Below are 23,615 nucleotides of genomic sequence, written 5' to 3' on the forward strand. Positions count from 1 at the left end.
GGAAACTTGCACAAGCCTCTTAGATAGCCTCATCCACCAGAGGGTGGACAGCAGAAGCAAGAAGAACTACAGTCCTGCAGCCTGTGGAACAAAATCCACATTCACAGAAAGATAGACAAGATGAAAAGGCAGAGGGCTATGTACCAGATGAAGGAACAAGATCAAACCCCAGGTAAACAACTAAATGAAGTGGAGATAGGAAACCTTCCAGAAAAAGGATTCAGAATAATGATAGTGAACATGATCCAAGACCTCAAGTGCACACGGAACATACATCACATCTTGGGTCACAAATCAAGCCTCAGTAAATTTAAGAAAATTGAAATCATATCAAGCATCTTTTCTGACCACAACGCTATGAGATTAGAAATGAATTACAGGGAAAAAAATGTAAATAACACAAACACATGGAGGCTAAACAATATGTTACTAAATAACCAAGAGATCACTGAACAAATCAAAGAGGATTCAAAAAACACCTAGAGACAAATGACAATGAAAACACGACAATCCAAAACCTATGAGATGCAGCAAAAGCAGTTCTAAGAGGGAAGTTTATAGCTATACAAGCCTACCTCAAGAAACAAGAAAAATCTCAAATAAACAATCTAACCTTACACGTAAAGGAACTAGAGAAAGAAGAACAAACAAAACCCAAAGGTAGCAGAAGGAAAGAAATCATAAATATCAGAGCAGAAATAAATGAAACAAAGAACACAATAGCAAAGATCAATGAAACTAAAGGCTGGTTCTTTGAGAAGATGAACAAAATTGATAAACCATTAGCCAGACTCATCAAGAAAAAGAGGGAGAGGACTCAAATCAATAAAATTAGAAATGGAAAAGGAGAAGTTACAACAGACACCACGAAAATACAAAGCATCCTAAGAGACTACTACAAGCAACTCTATGCCAATAAAATGGACAACCTGGAAGAAATGGACAAATTCTTAGAAAGGTATAACCTCCCAAGACTGAACCAGGAAGAAACAGAAAATATGAAAAGACCAATCACAAGTAATGAAATTGAAACTATGATTAAAAATCTTCCAACAAACAAAAGTCCAGGACCAGATGGCTTCACAGGTGAATGCTATCAAACATTTAGAGAAGAGCTAACGCCCATCCTTCTCAAACTCTTCCAAAAAACTGCAGAGGAAGGAACACTCCCACACTCATTCTATGAGGCCACCATCACCCTGATACCAAAACCAGGCAAAGATACTACAAAAAATGAAAATTACAGACCAATATCACTGATGAATATAGATGCAAAAATCCTCAACAAAACACTAGCAAACAGAATCCAACAACACATTAAAAGGATCATACACCATGATCAAGTGGGATTTATCCCAGGGATGCAAGGATTCTTCAATATACGCAAATCAATCAATGTGATACACCATATTAGCAAACTGAAGAATAAAAACCATATGATGATTTCAATGGATGCAGAAAAAGCTTTTGACAAAATTCAACACCGATTTATGATAAAAACTCTCCAGAAAGTGGGCATGGACAACATAATAAAGGCCATATACGACAAACCCACAGCACACATCATTCTCAGTGGTGAAAAACTGAAAGCATTTCCTCTAAATTCAGGAACAAGACAAGGATATCCACTCTCACCACTGTTACTCAACATAGTTTTGGAAGTCCTAGCCATAGCAATCAGAGAAGAAAAAGAAATAAAAGGAGTACAAATTGGAAAAGAAGTAAAACTGTCACTGTTTGCAGATGACATGATACTATACATAGAGAATAGTAAAGATGCCACCAGAAAACTGCTACAGCTAATCAATGAATTTGGTAAAGTTGCAGTATACAAAATTAATGCACAGAAATCTCTTGCATTCCTATACACTAATGATGAAAAATCTGAAAGAGAAATTAAGGAAATACTCCTATTTACCATTGCAACAAAAAGAATAAAATACCTAGGAATAAACCTACCTAGGGAGACAAAAGACCTGTATGCAGAAAACTATAAGACAGTAATGAAAGAAATTAAAGATGATACCAGCAGATGGAGAGATATACCATGTTCTTAGATTGGAGGAATCAATATTGTGAAAATGACTGTACTACCCAAAGCAATCTACAGATTCAATGCAATCCCTATCAAATTACCAATGGCATTTTTTACGGAACTAGAACAAAAACTCTTAAAATTTCTCTGGAGACACAAAAGACCCTGAATGGCCAAAGCAGTTTTGAGGGAAAAAAACGGAGCTGGAGGAACCAGACTCTCTGACTTCAGACTATACTACAAAGCTACAGTAATCAAGACAATATGGTACTGGCACAAAAACAGAAATGTTGATCAATGAGACAAGATAGAAAGCGCAGAGATAAACCCACGCACCTATGGTCAACTAATCTATGACAAAGGAGGCAAGGATATACAATGGAGAAAAGACAGTCTCTTCAATAAGTGGTGCTGGGAAAACTGGACAGCTACACGTAGAAGAATGAAATTAGAACACTCCCGACCGCCATACACCAAAATAAACTCAAAATGGATTAGAGACCTAAATGTAAGACTGGACACTATAAAACTCTTAGAAACATAGGAAGAACACTCTTTGACATAAATCACAGCAAGATCTTTTTTGATCCACCTCCTAGAGTAATGGAAATAAAAACAAAAATAAACAAATGTGATGTAATGAAACTTCAAAGCTTTTGCACAGCAAAGGAAACCATAAAGAAGACGAAAAGACAACCCTCAGAATGGGAGAAAATATTTGCAAACGAATCAATGGACAAACGATTAATCTCCAAAATATAGAAACAGCTCATTCAGCTCAATATTAAAAAAACAAACAGCTGAATCCAAAAATCGGCAGAAGACCTAAATAGCCGTTTCTCCAAAGAAGACATACAGGTGGCCAAGAAGTACATGAAAAGCTGCTCAACATCACTAATTATTAGAGAAATGCAAATCAAAACTACAATGAGGTATCACCTGACACCAGTTAGAATGGGCATCATCAGAAAATCTACAAACAAGAAATGCTGGAGAGGGTGTGGAGAAAAGGGAACCCTCTTGCACTGTTGGTGGGAATGTACATTGGTACAGCCACTATGGAGAACAGTATGGAAGTTGTTTAAAAAACTAAAAATATAATTACCATATGATCCAGGAATCCCACTACTGGGCATATACCCAGAGAAAACCATAATTCAAAAAGACACATGAGGGGCTTCCCTGGTGGTGCAGTGGTTGAGAGTCCGCCTGCCGATGCAGGGGACACGGGTTCATGCCCCGGTCCGGGAAGATCCCACATGCCACGGAGCAGCTGGGCCCGTGAGCCATGGCCGCTGAGCCTGCATGTCCAGAGCCTGTGCTCTGCAACGGGAGAGGCCACAACAGTGAGAGGCCCACTTACCGCAAAAAAAAAAAAAAAAGGCACATGCACCCCAGTGTTCACTGCAGCACTGTTTACAATAGCCAGGTCATGGAAGCAACCTAAATGCCCATCGACAGACTAATGGATAAAGAAGATGTGGTACGTATATACAATGGAATATTACTCAGCCATAAAAAGGAGCAAAATTGGGTCATTTGTTGAGACGTGGATGGATCTAAAGACTGTCATACAGAGTGAAGTAAATCAGAAAGAGAAAAACAAATATCATATATTAATGCATATATATGGAACGTAGAAATATGGTGCAGATGGACCAGTTTGCAGGACAGGGATTGAGGCACAGATGTAGAGGACAAACGTATGGACACCAAGGGGGGAAAATGGCGGTGGGGGGGGTTTAGTGGGATGAATTGGGAGATTGGGATTGACATGTATACACTGATGTGTATAAATTGATGACCAATAAGAACCTGCTGTATAAGAAAAAGTAAAATTAAATTTAAAAATTAAAAAAAAAAAAAAGGAAGACTCAGCCAGGCAAGAGCATGGAGCACTAGGCCTCCCTTTCATTCCGTGGTGGCCTGGACAGCAGACTGATTCCACCCCACCACGGTGGGGAAGGGAGCGGGTGATCCTTAGATACCCCTGGGGCCCCTGACATCACCATTCTCCTCTCATCTATGTGCTAAGCATTTGCCAAATACATTGCCGACATTTTCTTATTTAATCTTCGTGTCTATCCCAGGATTTGGTCCAATTATTGGCTCCTTTTACAAATGTATTAGTTATTTATTTGCTGCATAACAAATTGCCCCAGAACTTAGTAGCCTAAAACAATAAGTATTTATTATTTCATCATTTCTGTGGGATAGGAATCCAGGCATGGCTTAGTTGTGTCCTCTGGCATGGGGTCCCTCGTAAGGCTGCCATCAAGGCCAAGGCTGAGGTCTCATTTGAAGGCTCGCCTTTGGTGGGATCTGCTTCCAAGCTCATTCATGTGGTTTTTAGCTGCTGGACTGAGGGCTGGTTCCTTGCATTTGCTGGCAGAAGCCTACCTTAGTTCCTTGCCACATGAGCCTCCATAGGGCAGCTCACAGCATGGCAGTTGGCTTTTTTCAGAGCAAGAGAGAGTGAGAAAGAGACAAAGAGAACAACGGCCAAGACAGATCCACAGTCCCTTTGTAACCTAATCTTGGAAGTGACATCCCATTACTTGCTGTATTCTATTTGTTAGAAGCAAGTGTCTAGGGCTCAGCCCACACTCAAAGGAAGGGGATAACATAAGGGTGAGAATACCAGGAGGCAGGGATCATTGAGGTCCCTCCTAGAGGCCACTTGCCACAACTTATGGGGAAAATGAGGTACAGATATGGATAAGTCACTTGCTTTGTATCACATGGCCCCTAGGTGGGATCTGAGCCCTAACCTCCTGATTCCAGGACACTGCATGCCCTGCCCCCACCCCACTCTTGCTCATTACTTGCAGGCAAAGGTGTCTACCTGGCCCTTTACACCCTTATAATAGCAACTTAGAAAGTGGGTAGGCCATCCTAGGCCTCTTACCCAGAGATTGTGGACAGTGAGCCCTCCTCCCCCGTTATATTTCCCCCGTGGTTCTGCATTTAGGCCAGATCCTTCCCTTTGGAGCCTGGGTTGTTGGAATTGGTTATATGGATACATACTAAGGTTGTCTGGGGGCCTTAGAGGTGGCCATGTGGTTGCCCCTTTATGACCCCAGGACATTTGTCTGTAGATGGGCCATCTCTAGTTCCTTTAATCTCTTCTGTGTGAGTCTCGGGGTGTGTATTCCAAGTATGTTGGAAAGCTCCTCACCAGGGCAAGGGTCGCATTGCTGTAGACCTAGCTCTTTGGTTTTCTTCTTCCTTTGAATCTAAAGGTTTTCTAGGACTGTAAAACCATCGGTGAATTCCCAGAGTAATACACAATCACTATACAGCATCAGTGAAGTTCAGAAAACTTTATAATTTTAAGAAAATCACCCACAATCATCAATGTCATCCTGAGGCAACCCAATGTTTGTTTATATGTCAGCATTTTTTCTAGTATTCTTATCATTTTTCCCTTATATAATTGAAACCATAAAACATACTCCATTTTGTATCAACTTTCATGTTCCCATGTCATTAAAAATTATATATAGTTTTTATGTAAATCAAGGATATAACATTTAAAATATTTATTCTAGCTTTAGTGCAAGTTGTACAAATATTCAATAGAAAGACAGCTATGTGAACATTTATAACACAAGTTTAACTACATGTAGTATGTGTTTGGTTCATGTGGCTTTCCGTGTTTGAAAAGATCTAACGTGAAAGTCTTACAAAAGTTGGGCTGACATTGAGGGGAAGAAATCATTCGGGGTCATACGTCATCAAGTCACTCAGACACATGTTTGGATCCTAATTTTGCCTCCTACTAGCTATGTGATCTTAAACAAGTTACTTAGAGACTCAGTTTTCTGAAAGGTAAAATGATTTATTCATTCAGCAGCCGTTTTATTAAACATCCATTGTACCAGGTACTGTTCTAAGCTCTTGGAATATATCAGTGGGAGGAAAAAAGACAAAAACTTTTTTTTTTTTTTCCCCTCACCGCGCAGCTTCTGGGATCTTAGTTCCCAGGCCAGGGATTGAACCTGGGCCATGGCAGTGAAAGCGCCAAGTCCTAACCACTGGACCGCCAGAAAACTCCCCAACAAAAATTCTTTCTTTAATGAAGGAACCTTACAATTGACTGGGGGTGGGAGGAGGGGAGACAAAGATAGGCAATAAACATAATAAATAAGTAAATAATATAGTATGTTAGGAGGTCATAAACGCTACAGAAATAAAAAAGTGGAACAAGGTAAGGGGTGGGGGACAGGATGGCCAGGGGTTAATTGCAATTTTAAGCAGGGATGTCAAGTCCACACTTGATAACTGTAATAACTGACTGCTTGCATCATAATAAGAACTAAGTGAGATGTTTCTAAACTGCCAAAATGGGACCCAGTACTAGGCAGCGCCTGGTAAATGTTTGCTATTATTACTGCTGTTGTTATTCCTAAAAGAAGATTCACTGCAGTATTCCTTTATCTAAGAGTGCTCCAACCTGTTCCTCCTGCTTGATTTACCCAGACCTCCTTGGAGCACGCATTTGAGTCAGTCTGGGCACAGCCTGGCTGTACTTTCCAAGGTGCTGTTTCACTGCCTGGTGCCTCTCTGAGCCCAGAGACCTGGGTTCCTCTCTTGATTTCGTCACCCAAAAGCTGGGCAGTGTTAGGCAGGCCACCCCCTCCTCACCGAGGTGCCGTTTCCTCGTGTGTAAAGCAGCGTCCATGGCACCGCTTTGCAGCGCCACCGTGGGACGCGGGACGGGAGAGGAGAGGAGGGGAGAGCTGGAGAAGTTTGGGAGCGCAGAGCCGTGTACAGATGTGTCCTGTTATTTGCTAATCAAGACTCCAAGCCAGGGCTGTGCTGAGCGGTCTGCCTCCACTCTCTATGCCCCCTCCTGCCTGAGGATCCTGTAGGAGCCTCTAAGTGAGGAATTAGTCATCTTCCCCCCTACCTCTTCCTGTGAAGCCCCAGGGGAAGGCCAGGCCACTCTTGTTGGTTTTCTGCAGCTTCTCTTCTAGAACCAAGTCTCCTCTGGGAAGAGGGATGAGCTGTCAGACAGTCTTGTATTTTTAAACAGCTGATCATTGAGCACAGTAGTTACCTAATCAAGTTTCTGTGTCTGTTGGATGGAGGTGGTTATTTCTTATTGTTTTCTTATGTTTATTTTGTGAACACAGACAGTGACGATTGACTGTAAGGGCAAAGAGAATCTGTGTTGGGGCAGGCCTGAGGCGTACAGGAAGGATTTGAATCCAGGACAGGCTCCTGGAGAGACCCTTCTTAGCACAGTGCACTGGGGGCCCTTGTTAGAAATCTCATATGGCCTAAATTGTGCCCTTAGCTCCTGTCGAAGCCCAGTTCATTAAGTTCCATGAAGACACAAGGGCAGGACAGAGGACCCTGTCACTTAATGCAGTATTTGGGAGGGAGATGTATTTGGGAAGAACCTCTCTGCAATGGTTCTCAACCCTGGCAGCACATGAAATTTCTGGGGGTGAGGTGAGAACCAGGCGCCAGTAACCTTTAAAGCTCCATTTCAAGGTGCAACCAAGTTTGAGAGCCAGTGCTAAGTTTAGAGGACTTCGTGCGGGGGTGGCCATACATGTCCTATTCCGACAGATGTTTCTGGTGAGCCTCCCTCTCCCTTCTTCCAACACAGCAGGTGCACAGAGCTGTGGACTGGAACCTTGAACCATCACCAGTGAGGAACATCTGATGCAGTATATATATTTACTCCTAAGCTCTGCAGTATGAATCCTGAGGCAGGTTTCTCCAGCCTTTAAGCTGTGCTATGCTTTCAGAACCCCTCCCCTTCAGAATTAGAGAACCTAGGAAGGAATAAAAGGCAAGGCTATTACCATACCTTTCCTTTTGATCCATTGCAGTAAAGAGCAAATGATAGAAATGCACAGAAAAGGTATGTGAGTACCCCCCTCTCTCCTCTGTTTACAAGATTGGTTGTTTTGGAGGCAGAAGGCTCTGTTGAGACTGAGGAGAGGGGAGACGATGCTGGAAACTGTGATGCATGGTGGTGGCTCACCTTTCTTACTGTGTTTATTTTCCCCATGTACATGGCCACCGAATGACTGACTTGATAAAATGTTGCCTCAGGTTTTGGTTTGTTTCATTTTCTTCAATCCTGATAGCTGACCTAAACATTGTGAGGTTGCAATGCAAGTTACATGCTTGATGGCTTTGAGTGGTTCTGTGATCTGGGACCAATCACTGTCAAAAGTGCAGTGGGACCAAGAAACAAAGACCCAACTAAATCCTGCCAGAGCAGAAAGGTGGGGTTAGGAAGCGACCTTGCTGGCTCTCCCTGCGGTGGGCATTGCCACCAGAGGTGACTGGGAGCAACCTGGTGTGGATTTCTCGGTCTGGGTCATGTGTTTTGGTCTTCCCCTCATAAGCACTATCTCTTTTTAGTCAGAAAGCCAACATTTGGTAAGGGATGGTGATGGCAAGCTCTTCTGACCCCAGTCCATTCCTCTGCCTTTTGCCCTGTCCCAGTAGCCCAATGAGGACATCAGCCGCCTCTGAGAGGGGTGTGGTGGTGGAGCCAGCCTCCCTCCTCTCGTCACACACTCTGAGTCAAGCAAGGGAAGTGGCACCATCGATCCGTCATATGTGCCCAGCGTGTGCTTTACACACATCATCAAATTTGTCCTTACAGCCCCTCTGACAGACCTCATCACCCCTCTCCTCTAGACAGGGAAACTCAGCTGTGGCTACAAGGCTAATGATGATGCAAGGACTTGAACCCAGTCAAATGGCTGCAAAGTGGGTTTTCCTTCCCTTGGATCTCTCTCTTTCTCTTTTCCTGGAGCAAGGAGTGTCAGCCTGAAGAGACCTCAGTGAGGTACACTGCAGTCAGTCACCTTCACAGATCAAATGCTGTTTTCTCTCAGGGACAATCTGGTGGACGTCTGCACCTCGGCCTTCTTGTGGCCATTGCCGAGCACTGTGTGCAGGCAGTCCTGGCAAGGCTGGCTTGGTTATTAATCTGTACAGTCACTGAGGTGTGGGTAGCAGGCCTCAAAGGTTCACGTTTTGATCCTTACTTGTGTTCTGGGATGTGTCACCTTCTCTGTTGGGCCCTGGGTTTGGCTGTGAATGTGCAAAATATTTCTAATGCTAAAACATTTCTAATGCTAAAAGTGTGGAGGAATGAGTCTAGTTGAGATTCCAGATGCATAAATTTGGTCTCTTGGCAGCTAGATTGCACTTTCTAGAGCTCAGGGGGTTATAAAAGTCGACATCTTTATATAGATCTATGTGCAGCGTGGCCGAATTGCAGTTGCTTTTGGAGCTATAACTTTGAATTACCTGACTTTTTGTTTTAAAAAGAAGGATGCATTCACGTAGGTGTTGGCTTATTTGGAAAGCAGGGCAAGGAAGGCACAGGAATGAAAAGGGATTTTGGAAAACAGAGAACAGCCCTCATTTGACTCCTCTGGTGGTCTCACTGAGAAGTCTTACCAAGATGGTGCCGTCCCACAGCTTGAGGACAAGAATCCCCAGCCTGCAGAAGTAGGGCTCCCCTTTGGAGGACAGGCAGGGCTGGGCCTAGACATTTGGGTACTGTGGGCTGCATTCCAAAGGATGATCTTTAAACATTTTGTTCAACAACTCTTTCATGGGCGGGGATAAACTGATGTTGTGTCAAGAAAAACCTCTCTAACTTCAAAATAGGAAATTTATTACATGAATTTATTACAGCAGATTTTCCAGGTCAGACAGCTACTCGGAGGTATATTGAATGATTTAAAATTTAGTTCATAAAGTCAGTCACTCCTTCTCAGTGAGTAGCATTATGTGTGCCTAACAGTTTCAGACCTGTGTCTCCTGGCACCCAACTTGCCAGATCTCCCCTCTGGTTGGTCTCAGCGTTGGTGGAAGGGCCAGTGGCTGCATCGTGCAGCATTCCCACCTGCGTTGCATGATGTGCTCAACGGAGATGGGGTCACACCAGCTAGAGAGGGAAACCTAAGTTAATTTACTCCCGTTTCCACTCTTCCCAAGGACGTTTTATCGTTTTTACGGACTGCCCTCCAGAGTTGCTTGGCTCATTCCCCTTAATCTATGGTTACAGATTCAGACTAAAAAAGATTGAAATCCTTCGAGTAGGGTTTCTCCCTTTGGCATTATTGGCATTTGGGGCTGGAAAATTTTTTGTTCTAGGGGCTGTCTTGTGTATTGTATGTTGGGTTTTAGCAGCATCCCTGACTTCTACCCACTAGGTGCAATTGACAGCTGCCCCCACCCTCGCCCCCATCACAGTTGTCACAGACAGCAATGTTTCCAGTCATACCTGGGGAGCAAAAGTTTCCCCATTGAGAATCCCTGCTTTAGGAAAAGGAAGGAAGGGGTCTTAACATCTTTGTGGGTGCTGAAACCCCAGAAGACCTTTGTCTACAGGGCTGGGTTTTAAATTAGTTCCCAAAGCGTGAAAAGGGAGTCTCAATTTCTAGCCAGTTGACTACAGTGAAGCTTTTAAGCAGTTTAATTTCAGAAAGATATGTTTGATGCTTTTTACTAAGATGAGGCATTAGAAGACTAGAAATAGCTGTTCGGGTTTTTGTTGTTGTTGTTGTTGTTGTTTTTAATCAACAAATCAAGGGAGGTTCCAGAAAGGCTCTTTGACTTTTTCAAGAAATACTTTTCCGAGCAGGGTCTCTGACCTACCATGCTTATGGTTCTTGTGAGACTGGACTCCTGCTCTGGCATTTCTTCATGGAGTGGGCAGTACTGAGGGTCGTGGCTGGGCCCTGTGTGCAGCAGATGGGAATAAATGGGCAGGAGCGAGGTTCCTGTCCCCAGGATGTTCCCAGCCTCCTCTAGGCAGGAGCCTCCAACACTTCAGCTGGAGGGGCGGTGCAAGTGAGGTAAACATGAGTTGAAACAGTTCTGTTGGGTTTGGAATGACGGTGCCGGAGCCGTGGTTTTCGAGGTGTACTCTTTTAGCAGCTGATGTTACTTTTTCTTCAAATGACATGTGCAAAAACACAATATAAATAAAAAATGTCAGACCCAAGTTTGAAGGCAGAGTGAAAGAGGGGACCTGTACCCCACACACCTCATCTCACCTTGGAGCTGACACTTCCAAAGACAATGCACTTTGCATCACCCGTCTGACTGAAAGTGGGCTAATGCGTGGTTGGATAATCTTGTTTTTTTCCTCCCCCTGACTGGATCTATCATCTTTTTTCTATTTTAGATAAAAGTAGTTTTCAAAACTACAAACCTAAGTGAAGAATATGCTGTTCCATTGCTGTGTAATTTTTACTTTCAATCTATGGAAGCAGATTCAGGGGCTGAGAAAATGCATATGTATGTACATACATACATATACATATTCATTAGGAGTATTTTGATATTTTGTTTTGAAAAACTTAAATATATAGAAAAATAGAGAAAAGAGCCCAACCCCTAGATTTAACAGTTGTCATTATTTTGTCATATTTGCTTCACCTATTTCTTTAAACCTCTACTGGATAAGAATTTTAAAGAACATACCTACCTTAACAAGATCTGGGAATATTTCCACCACATTCCCCTTACCCCCACCCCATTCCCTATTCCAGTTCATCTTGCAGACCTGTGTAATTTTTCTTTTTTTTTTTTTTTACGGTACACGGGCCTCTCACTGTTGTGGCCTCTCCCATTGCAGAGCACAGGCTCAGGACGCGCAGGCTCGGCGGCCATGGCTCACAGGCCCAGCCACTCCACGGCATGTGGGATTTTCCCGGACCGGGGCACGAACCCGTGTCCCCTGCATCAGCAGGTGGACTTCCAACGACTGCGCCACCAGGGAAGCCCTGATAATGCTTTTTAATGGGCCTTCCTAAGTAGACTACAGCATGATTCACATAATGGGATAAATGGAATATAATGAGTCTAAAAGAGCTACCAGTCCCCAGTTATATATAGAAGCACAGGTTTGTTTTCCAGTGAGGATCATACCAAAGCAGGCAAATATTCTTCTTGAATTTTGTGATTGCTTCTAAAATGAACAACGTTTATGAATTAGCTTCTTGGCCCCCCAAATATGTTTATGCTGACAAGAATGGGAGTACCCAATTTTGTACAATGTAATTCAGCTATTACTTGCATACATGGTGGGTGGTGCTGTGCAAAAGACTTATGTCGAGTTTCACATCATTAAACATGCCCTGGGAAAGGTGAGGGTGGGTTTCGATAACATCTCTCTTCCCAGAATAAATTGCTTCTTCCCTTACTTTGCAAATTGGTAAAAATATTATAGGTTGATAAATATTTTTGCAGTGTGATTGCTTTTCAAAATTGAATTGCAAAGCTGATGCATATGTTGGGAGAGGGGATATTTACAATGGCCTATACCTGATTTTCCCCCTCTTTGGCAGGAAATAACCACGTGTTTACCAGATTACTACAAATGGACTCAGTATCTCTTTATTAAACTCTATGAAGCTGGACTGGCCTATCAAAAAGAGGTACGTTAAAGTTAGCTCTGCTTTTAAGATTCTGTAAACCTTCTGTATCTTCTTAGAAGACATCATTGTTAAATAAGGAATAAAATAAACTCTGTTTGCACAGTAGCAGTGAAAATGTACACAACCTCACATTCATGAAATCAATCACAGCGGGCCCAGAGAGTAACTACTGTCTGGCTTAGTTTGGTGCCTCCAGGACAGGGCTTGAGCTTCTCTCACCCTTGAATTCCCAGCACATAACAATGTCTGTAATGAAGTCAAGAAGGAGGCTTAGGAGGAACACGTTTCTCAAATCCTAGCTACCTCTCATAGATGTGTGCCGGCTGGTGACAACCTTTAGGAATCATGGTTTCTCATCTGCTGATGGGTGATAATATCTTCCTTGTCGGGTCTTGGGAAGAGAAAGGTAATATTTAAAGAACAGCAAGCACAGTGCCCACACCTAGTGGCCTCCCAAGAAATGGAATGCTTCTTAAAGCAGGAGGTCAGTAATAGTAGATAAGCCTTAGATGGCAGGAGTTGAGAGAAAGAGTATCATCACATGGCCTAGAACTGCACCGTCCAGTATGATGATAGCCATTAGCTGCATGTGGTTGTTGAAATTTAAATTTAAAGTAATTAAGATTAAATAATATTAAAAATTCAGGTCCTCAGTCATACTAGCCACATTCACGTGCTGGTAGCTAGTGTTGGACAGCAAAGATATAAAACATTCCCATCATAACAGAATATGCTTCCACATAAGAAAAGTACCAGATAGCACTGGTCTAGAAAATTCAGAAGTACCAAGTAGAAAACTCATTGTACCGTTATACTTTAGATGTTCTCCTTTGACCAGAGGGATTTAATGACATAGAATTATATTTACTTTTCTGTGGGTCACATCACATTGCTTCATCTTGCAAAGAATAGTACTTATAATATCATTATTTTTTAAATATAAAACATTTTACAATCAGTATAGAGACTCATATAGAAGGCTCAGTTTAGAATATGAGAATAACACAAAATGTCTTAAACCTTGACAACATAAAAAATAACATAGCTAACAAAAATCAGGAGGTGAGGGCTTCCCTGGTGGCGCAGTGGTTGAGAATCTGCCTGCTAATGCAGGGGACACGGGTTCGAGCCCTGGTCTGGGAGGATCCCACATGCCGCGGAGCAACTGGGCCCGTGAGCCACAACTATTGAGCCTGCGCGTCTGGAGCCTGTGCTCCGCAACAAGAGAGGCCACGACAGTGAGAGGGCCGCGCACTGCAATGAAGAGTGGCCCTCACTTGCCACAACTAGAGAAAGCCCTCGCACAGAAACGAAGACCCAACACAGCAAAAATAAATAAAATAAATTAATAAACTCCTACCCCCAACATCTAAAAAAAAAAAAAAAAATCAGGAGGTGAAATTGGGAAAGAGAAGTAGAAGCAAGCGTGAGATGATCCCTACATCTTTCATAACAAGGAGTCATAGATGGAGAATTAGAGATTTATGTCTATTTTTTTTTTAAGTTGAAAGGTAGCTATTAAAGCTAAAACTAACAAAGGTAGCAAAAACTAGAATAGGGGTCAGGTGGGAGGAAGGCTGTATGACTGTGCTGAATATCTCATATTATATGGTAGAGGGTCAGCAGAACTGTCTAAAGATAGTATATCAGGGACTTCCCTGGTGGTGCAGTGGTTAAGAATCTGCCTGCCAATGCAGGGGACATGGGTTTGATCCCTGGTCCGGGAAGATCCCACATGCCGTGGAGCAACTAAACCCATGTGCCACAACTACTGAGCCTGCACTCTATAGCCCGCGTGCCACAACTGTTGAGCCTGTGTGCTGCAACTACTAAAGCCCATGTGCCTAGAGCCTGTGCTCCGCAACAAGAGAAGCCACCACAAGGAGAAGCCCGCACACCGCAACAGAGAGTAGCCCCCGCTCACCACAACTAGAGAAAGCCTGCATGCAGCAACGAAGACCTAATGCAGCCAAAAAAATAAACAAAATTAAATCTTATTTTAAAAAAAAAAAAAAAAAGAATATGCCTGCCAATGCAGGGGACATGGGTTCGATCCCTGGTCCGGGAAGATCCCACATGCAGTGGAGCAACTAAGCCTGTGTGCCACAATTACTGAGCCTGTGCTCTAGAGCCCATGAGCCACAACTACTGAGCCTATGTGCCACAACTACTGAAGCCCGTGCGCCTAGAGCCCATGCTCTGTAACGAGAGAAGCCGCCACAGGTAGAAAAAGCCCGCACTCAACAATGAAGACCCAATGCAGCCAAAAATAATAATTATAATAAAAAAATAAAAATAAAGATAGTATATCATACTTGAGGTAGTACAATTTTATTACTTAAAGTTATAATAGTAAATACCAGAAGAACTAAATAACAGAACCTGCTAAAAGTGGAGAAGTATTTTAATAACCATTGCAGATAATTATGAGTATTCTCCTTTGATACTACACCAAAACTCAACAAGTGGTGGGTTCTTAAAGGTCAGTTGCAGTGTTGAATCTAAATATCAATGAACTTTTTGTACTCTGTTATATTAAAATGTGTTGGCCTATTTTACACTTTGAACGAACGTTGTACCCATGCATTATTATTATAATGAAAATAGTTTTGACCTGCAGACCCCTTGCAGGGGTCTCAGGGACCCCAGAGGTTTATGGACCACACTGTGAGAACCACTGTACAGCATATACAATCCCTAACCCACTCTCATCTTTAAATTAAGGATATTAAAATATTGGTTGTTCAAAATATTATGTTGTTATATTTGTTTTTTTAAAGAGACTATTCCGTCCCCATTAACATCTGGGATAAATTGAGAGTGAGAACTTTGTGGAACTGAGTCATACTGATGTTTAACCACTGTAGAGCCTCCTGGGTCAATTTAATTTCTTAACACACCATAGCTGATCCTATGCTCAGAGCCCCGTTAGGTGAGGAGTGGTGAGAGACGAGTACCTGTTCAAAGTGCTGACTGCAACAGACCTTTTGTGTTGTTAAAGCTTTATTTTCAGAAGTTAAAAATATGACTCCCATACAAATATAAAATGAACATGTGTCAAGGATTTTATTCAACTCATTAATTAGTGAGAGAACCATTTGTATGTTAAGACTGGTTCAAATGAGATTTCAAGGAAGGGTGGTTTATAGGGTCACAGGCGTGCTGAAATGAATTTACTAATAGAATCAAAACTGCTTAATGTCCGTCCTACAAGGCATAAACCTAATTCCGGGGACAATCTTTTCTGTGAGACAGAAATCATTGGCATTGTCTTTGCATGGGAGCCATTTGCATCGCTCTCAGACATAAAGCGTTTTCGTAGCTCTGAGTTTTCTGCAAGTTAACCTCTTCTTTTCACCTAGCAGGGCTGTAAAATAACTTAAACAATAGTGAATAGGGAGTCAAACAAAGGTACACATCCCTAGAAAATCAGATAATCCCTGGGGGATGTGGGTCTGCTAGCCAATCCCAGCCTACACTGAAGGAGCAATCCCTTTTGCCTGTTTCTAAGTTTTGGATAATTTTTCTTAGCAGCATTATTCAATATCCAAAAGCAAAAGGGTAGGAAGAGAATTGGTGGGAAAATCATCAGATTTCCACTATGATCAACAGGTTCGGTGCTGATTTAGCAGCCTGGCAGACACCTTCCCAGAAGAGCCTCCCTTGCTCAGGTGGATTATAATTATACCCAAAGGGGGTTTCTACACTGGAATCACCCATGGGTCCAGGCAGAGGGAGTAAGAGATCATGAGCTACATTGTGTATTCCAAGTGATAGCAGGAAGGACAAACAAAAATTGAAGTTATAAGACATGAAAAAGCCACAGCAAAGCAAAGGGCGTCCTGCAGGTAAAACACAGGAAAGAGTGAACAGTTCTTTAAAGAGTGTAAGCAGTCGTACACAGCATCAATTAGATTAGCCAGGGTTACCTATCCTCAGTTGCATAGTTACTATTTATATGCATGGGGTATGAAATGATGTGACATGTTAATGTAATAGTGTAAACATTTCTTGCATGGAGCCCTTGGTTGTGTAATATCCCTTTACAAGACACTTGATTTTTTTGTATCTATTTATTGTATAGTTAAGCTGACTTTTTGAATATATTGAACGTTTATTATAACATTTCTTCATAGGACACTTGCTTCTCTGTCTCCACACCCCGGGTTTGTTCATGCTGCTTCAGTTCTAAGCACATCAAACCCAAGTAGGAAGCTTAATCTCATCACTATTGGGTTGGATCCAAAGCCAATCACAGACAGCATCTTCGGAGCTGAGTAACTTTTCTGATGATGGAAGGGGTTTCTGGGGCCCCCCATTGCACAAGGATGACCATGCTACTGGCTCCAGATGTCTCTCTTCTCCCCAGTTGTTTCCAAGTCAGTGTGACACTCCGCCCCCCAGCCTCACAATCTGCATACCCCTGGGGAATTTGGTCCAGTTTTCCCCTCTGACTACTTCTCTCATGGGAACAGACTGTATTCCTTTCCTGTTGCTGCTGCTGTAACAAATTACCACCAACTGGGTCGCTTAAAACAGCACAGATTCATTGTCTTACATGTCCATGAAATAGGTCTCACTGGGATAAAAATCAAGATGTTGGCAGAGCTGCCTTCACTCTGAAGGCGCTAGAGGAGAATCTCTTTCCCTGCCTTGTCCAGCTTCTGGAGGCTGCTTCTGTCATTGACTTTGAACTGCTCTCCAACTTTAAAGCCAGAGCGTAGCAACTTGAAATCTCTCTGACCTGTGCTTCCATCATCACCTCTCCTTCTCAGACTCTGAATCTTCTGCCTTCCTCTTTCTCTTATAAGAGCTTTTGTCATTACTTTGGGCCCATCTGGTTAATCCAGGTTAATCTCCCCATCTCAAAATCCTTCATTAATCATATCTTCAAAGACCCTTTTGCCATGTAGGTAACATATTCACTGGTTGCAAGTGACATGGGCATCTGGATTCTGGATGACATAGGGTGTGGACATCTTTGGGGTGCAATTGTTCTGCCTACCACCCTCTTCTCCCCACTTTATAGGGTGTTACAAGGGTAAAACAGATGAATGCTTGTGGAGAGCCTGGGATGGTGCCTGGCACAGAGTATGTGCTTAATAAGTGCCTGTCTGTGCATGCCTGCAGGTACCTGGAGTCATTATGATATTTATTTATTTACTTATTTATTAAAGAAGGTGTTGGGGGTAGGAGTTTATTAATTAATTTATTTATCTTTGCTGTGTGGGGTCTTCGTTTCTGTGCGAGGGCTTTCTCTAGTTATGGCAGGCGGGGGCCACTCTTCATCGTGATGCGCGGGCCTCTCGCTATCACGGCCTCTCTTGTTGCGGAGCACAGGCTCCAGACGTGCAGGCTCAGCAGTTGTGGCTCACGGGCCTAGTTGCTCCGCAGCATGTGGGATCTTCCCAGACCAGGGCTCGAACCCATGTCCTCTGCATTAGCAGGCAGATTCTCAACCACTGCGCCACCAGGGAAGCCTCATTATGATATTTAAATTGGAAAAATAGAAAGTTAAAAAAAATCCTGAAGGGATCTGAAGAGACCCCTTCAGAAAGTTAAAAAAAATCCTGAAGGGACTTCCCTGGTGGTGCAGTGGTTAAGAATCCACCCGTGAGCCACAACTGCTGAGCCCGTGTGCCACAACTACTGAAGCCTGCGTGCCTAGAGCCCACGCTCCACAACAAGAGAAGCCACCACAGTGAGAAGCCCGTGCACTGCAATGAAGAGTAGCCCCCGCTCACCACAACTAGAGAAAGCCCACATGCAGCAACGAAGACCCAATGCAGCCAAAAAAAAAAAAAAAAAAAAAAAATCCTGAAGCTTCCTGGCTAATTCTAAGGCAGGCTGTCCATGGGAAGGTATCACAGAAAAACAATGTAGATTGTTTCACGGATTTTCATTTAGAAAGATAATGTTCTTATTGCTAACTAAAACTTGCTAACATTGACTTAAGTGTTTTTGGTGTATTAATGTTTAAAAGTCACTATTAAATGACATGATCTTAAGAAAAAAATCATAAATAGAATGCAAACGTGCACAATTGGTACATTGTTTGAAGATCAGAGTTAGCTCTAATCCAAAGTATTTTTTCCAGGTAGATCTCCTTTTATTGGATAGCCATTTTCAAATTGGCTTTAGAACGTAAAACATATTGGGACTTCCCTGGTGGCCCAGTGGTTAAGAATCCACCTTCCAATGCAGGGGACGCAGGTTTGAGCCCTGGTCTGGGAACTAAGATCCCACACGCCATGGGGCAGTTAAGCCCTGCGTTGCACAACTAGAAAGCTTGTGCACCACAACGAAGAGCCTGCGCGCTCCAACGAAAGATCCCGCGTGCGGCAACTAAGACCCAACACAGCCAAAAATTAATTAATTAATTAATTAACAATTTTTTTAATTAATAAATAAAAACATATCGATGTCAGTTAACATTCTATTCCTGGGGTTTATTTCAAAATATAAACTTGAAATTAACATTAGAAAGTTAATTTACTTTAGAAAGACTGCATATAGCATACTTTGTAAAGCATATTTGGCAAAAAATAACTCACATATTAATACTTTTCCTCTAATGGCATTGTCATGACTTACTTTTTTAAAAGAAGATAGCCTTAATTCTTAAATTTAGTTCTGCTACAAGCTGTATAAATGGCCATTTAGGGAAAGTATTTTAGCAGAGCATTACAAAACAGAACCAGAGTCTTTAAATCTTGTTCTTAACAAACACTGTCCATCAGAATGTTTATTTTCCGTGCAAAAGGGAATCTCTTCTTGCTCTCACAGAACAAAATATTTTCAGCCAAAAATATGAATATAGAGACCTCTTCTTGGGAGAACATTAATTTCACCTCTTTGGTTTAAAAATAAATTATTCTGTGGATGTAGCTAGTAGAGAAAATGATGCTGTGTTCTACTTGGACATCCTAGAGACCTGTGGAGTGCCACCTGATTTATGAGTTTGTCTTTGGTTGTCTTTATGATTTCAGCGGCAGCTGCTTATAGTGCTATTTCACCTACCTGAGCTACTTAAAGAAACATGGTGGACAGACAGGCAGCCTTTCTCAGTCTGCCCCCTGGTGGCTTTGGAAGGTGGTGGCAGGTAACAAATAAACTGGCCTTGGGAACCTTCCACCCCCCATTCTGGACTGAGTCCAAATTCAGGCCCATTCTAGATGGAATGGAGCAAAATCAATTTTGAGAATTAGATCCTTTAATAAGATCTATATGGTGTTCCTTAATTAAATAAGCTTTTGTCGAGAAAAAAGCTAATAGACCCTGAGGAAATCAATACCCTAAAACATATATTTTACCAGCCTTCTGGAACGTGAAGCTACATGACAGGATACTCAAAAAACATCTTCAGTCATATAAAAGAAGAGCTTGAGGAGAAAGAAGCAAGGGAAATGATGGAGAGCAGCCAAAGGCCTGAAGAGTGATGCCTTGGCCAGGAGACAAAAACATACTAATGGAGGATGTGCTCTAGTTGGGACTGGCACCCTGTGAAATGGGTGAGGGCCAGGGACGCAAGGGGAAGGAGAATCCAGGGGAAGAGGAGGATGAGATGAGAAAGGATGAGATTTGGAATAGGAAGCCTGCTGGGCAACAGGCACCACAGCTGCTGTGTTGCGGAGAGGAGAGCTGATAAACTCAAAATCAGGATGAAATTGCCTTGAGAATCCCCGATGGACCCCGTAGTCACCCACACCTCCAGGAGCCTAACAGCCAAGAAGGGGAGGGGGAGGAGGCAAAAATGATGCAGCACCCACAGTCACTGTACAAAACTGACCCTGTGAACATGGCTGATTCTTGTTTAGAATCGTGTTGTTTAGAATTGTGATGTGCATTTATTAAATGCTTTCTGAAAGCTTCCCACAAATCACTCAAACAGACAAAAAATGTTAATCTTAGTGTTTAACCCTTGATCAACCGGGGAAGTTCTCTTATTTGGGATGGCTCATTCTGTGATGTTGCCAGATAACTTGTGTGAGGGAAGCAGTGGGCAAAATCGACTAGAGTCCAGTGTTTTTGCAAGTGTTTTAATGATTTCAGTATTGATTTAAAGTTGATTTCAAAGTACAGAGATAGGCTGTATTTTACTAAGACGACTAGTTCACTCTAAGGAGCATGGAGTTGGCTTCAGGAGGTGATAGAGACCAGCATCAACCAGTGCAGTGACTACAGTCAGTGAAGTTGTCCAGAAACTATATTCTATGTAGCAAGACTGTGCTTGCTTAAAAATCAGGGCATCTATCAAAGTAAGTGTTCAAAATGTGAAAACCCAAGAATGCCAGATGAGAGAAGACAGACTGTGGTTTGAGGGGAGGCTGTAGGATAGAGACCATTACATAAGAGGAGACCTGGAGAAAGGTATTTGGGAAGCAACTCCAGGGCTTCAAGAGGCCACAGGTGCTGTGCACCCTGGACCCCACAGGCCCTACATTTTGACCACCCATGGTTTTACCGCCAGCAGAAAGGCTGAGTCTGAACCCTGAAACTCTGTGCTTGAGGTGGATCACAGTCCTGGGAAGAAAAGAGAGAGTGGGTTCTCACAAGGATGCATCTTTGATTCAAGACTTTATTTCCTTTTGTGTTTTTCCTCTTCTCCACCCCCAAGACTTTCATTGCCGGGAAAAATTGCTTTTGTGTTTTGCTTTTATTTGTCTTTCGTTCATTACCAGGGTTTTATTGCATTTTGTGACCTGGAGTCTGAGAGATGCCAGGCCATGTGGGAATGTTGATAGGAAAATAAAGTCCTATTTGTTTTTGCAATCTGCAGTGCTGAGTGTTTGCTTCTCCATGTCACCTGCAGGGGGCAGGAGACACAGGTGAAGGCATATAGGGCTTTTTTCCCTCCCTTTCGTACTTTATACCATTTTAGTTGTACATGGGGTTTTTCTGGGGGGGGGCGGGCTTTGAAGGAGCTGTCCTTGTTACCAAACAATACTTGGCTCTTTCTTTTTATCTTTTATTTTAAGTGGTATCCTTCCCCCAACCCCTAATATGGGCAATGATAATAGATAAGTAAGTCACCCTTGGTTTATCCACCTCAAGTTTTTAGGTCTAAGGTAATTTGTCCTATATTTTGTCTATATTTATGGATTCAAGGATTTGGGGGGCCCTAGAATCAGGGGAGAAAATCATTCAATGCATGTCTTTCCCACTCCGACTCTAGGCTTCACAGGCTTAAGTTTTTCAGTGGATGTACTACTTTTTAGTTGTAAAATCACAACCCATAGATGGGTTAGCCCCTCCTCCACTCCTACTTTTTATGTAATTTTTAGATATGTCTCTGAATCAGTCAGGGTCCCAGCAGGAAAAAGAGGGCCTACCCGAAAGCAGTCACTGAAGAAAATGTAATGAAAATACTGTCTCTGGGACTTTCCTGGAGGTCCAGTGGTTAAGACTTCGCCTTCCAAAGCAGGGGGTGCAGGTTCGATCCCTGGTCGGGGAGCTAAGATCCCACATGGCTCGCGGCCAAAAAACCAGAACATAAAACAGAAGCAATATTGTAACAAATTGAATAAAGACTTTAAAATAAAATGGTCCACATCAAAAACAAACAAACAAAAAGACTGTTTCTGTGCAGAGTTCAGGGAAACCCACAAGGGATGGTCAAGCACCTGGCACTGGGAACAGAAGGAAGCTTTTGCCCACCCCAGGCAGCAGTGGCGGCATCGGGAGCCATTACTGGAACTGGGAGAGCAGTAGCTGGAGCAGTAGGAGAGGCCTGCCCAACGGGGGCCGTGGCCCAACTGGGAAGAAGCCAGGGTGCCTCTCATTGGTTGAACCCAGCCAGAGGGCAAGGGTCCTGGTTAATGTAGGCACAGGGGACAGCTTCCTGGTGTACAGAACAGGGTAGAAAGAGGATTTGGATGGGCAAATTGACAACATTCAGCACAATCTCTTATTAAAATTGCTTATTAAAATTTTAAAAAACAATGTGTATTTTACTGCCTAAACATGTCTCTGTACTCATTGCCTTCTTTGTACTCAGTTGTACCTAAATGTCATAAAGGAGTGAATGTAGATGGCAGAGGTACTTTAAATGAAAATAGAAACGAATTAGAACTCTATGGAGAGAAACTTCATCATGGTTAAGACTACAGGTTCTATCAGCCAAAGAAATCTATAGAGAGAGAGCTCAGAATATTGTTACCTTTTGCGGGGCGGCAGATGTTGATTGGGAGAAGGCACGACAGAATTTTTTGGGTTGCTGGGAATGTTCTATGTCTTGGTATGAGTGATGGTAGAAACTGATTGAGCTGTACACTTAAGATTTATCCACATTACTCTATGTATGTTATACCTTAATTTAAACAGAAGTTTTAAAAAATTGCAAAAATGTTTACAGTTCCTAGAGACCTGAGTTCCTACCTTGCTATCTCTGCCACTTACTGACTGTGTGACCTTAGGCAAGTTATTTAATCTCTCTGTTCCTTAAGTTCCTCCTCTGCAATATGGGGATAATAATATTCTTACCTCAAAATGTTGTCCTGAGGATTAGAAGAGCCAACCTTAGGAAAGCACTTAGCACAGCATCTGGCACATGGTAATCTCTCGGTAAGTGTTAGCTATTTACATTAAAATAAATACATTTTTTCCCCTAAAATAACCCAATTTTGCTAAGTTCTAGGTACCAGTTTTTCTTCTTTTCCTCTGTTTACTAAAATTTCCAATCTGCAAGTCCATCCTTTCATACAAGCAGATTCCAAACTTGAGTTAGACACATGCTTAGAGCCTCCCTTCCCAAACCTATTCTAATAAAATGAAAGAACAGAGGCAGTTCACATTCTTTTTTTTACAGCTTGCTAGTGGCTTCCTTGCCACATGATGCTCCAAGGAGGTGCCCTCAAGTCTCAGAGCAGAGATACTGCCTTTGCGGACCCTCTCACATGTAAGGAACCTCAATATGATCCTATTCAGTATACTTACCAGATTGCATCATTTTGTTTCATGAATTATAACAGGCCTTGGTTAACTGGGACCCAGTGGATCAAACAGTGCTTGCCAATGAGCAGGTGGATGAACATGGCTGTTCGTGGCGTTCTGGAGCAAAGGTGGAACAGAAGTACCTCAGACAGTGGTTTATTAAGACAACTGCTTATGCAAAGGTGAGTGTCAGCCTGGAGGCTCCCCAGTAATGC

General features: G+C 42.6%; 1 protein-coding gene across 1 annotated transcript in view; it reads left to right on the forward strand.

Annotated features, from left to right (window-relative positions):
• Positions 1-23,615, forward strand: part of LARS2 (leucyl-tRNA synthetase 2, mitochondrial) — a 161,112-nt gene that overhangs the window by 52,437 nt on the left and 85,060 nt on the right. Inside the window, exons 6-7 of the mRNA XM_082663515.1 lie at positions 12,379-12,468; positions 23,439-23,582. Coding sequence (XP_082519641.1) covers positions 12,379-12,468; positions 23,439-23,582 — 234 coding nt within the window. The remainder of the gene's footprint in view (positions 1-12,378; positions 12,469-23,438; positions 23,583-23,615) is intronic.

This window comes from Grampus griseus (assembly GCF_964374135.1).
Source record: "Grampus griseus genome assembly, chromosome: 10".
In the NCBI taxonomy this organism is placed as follows: domain Eukaryota; kingdom Metazoa; phylum Chordata; class Mammalia; order Artiodactyla; family Delphinidae; genus Grampus; species Grampus griseus.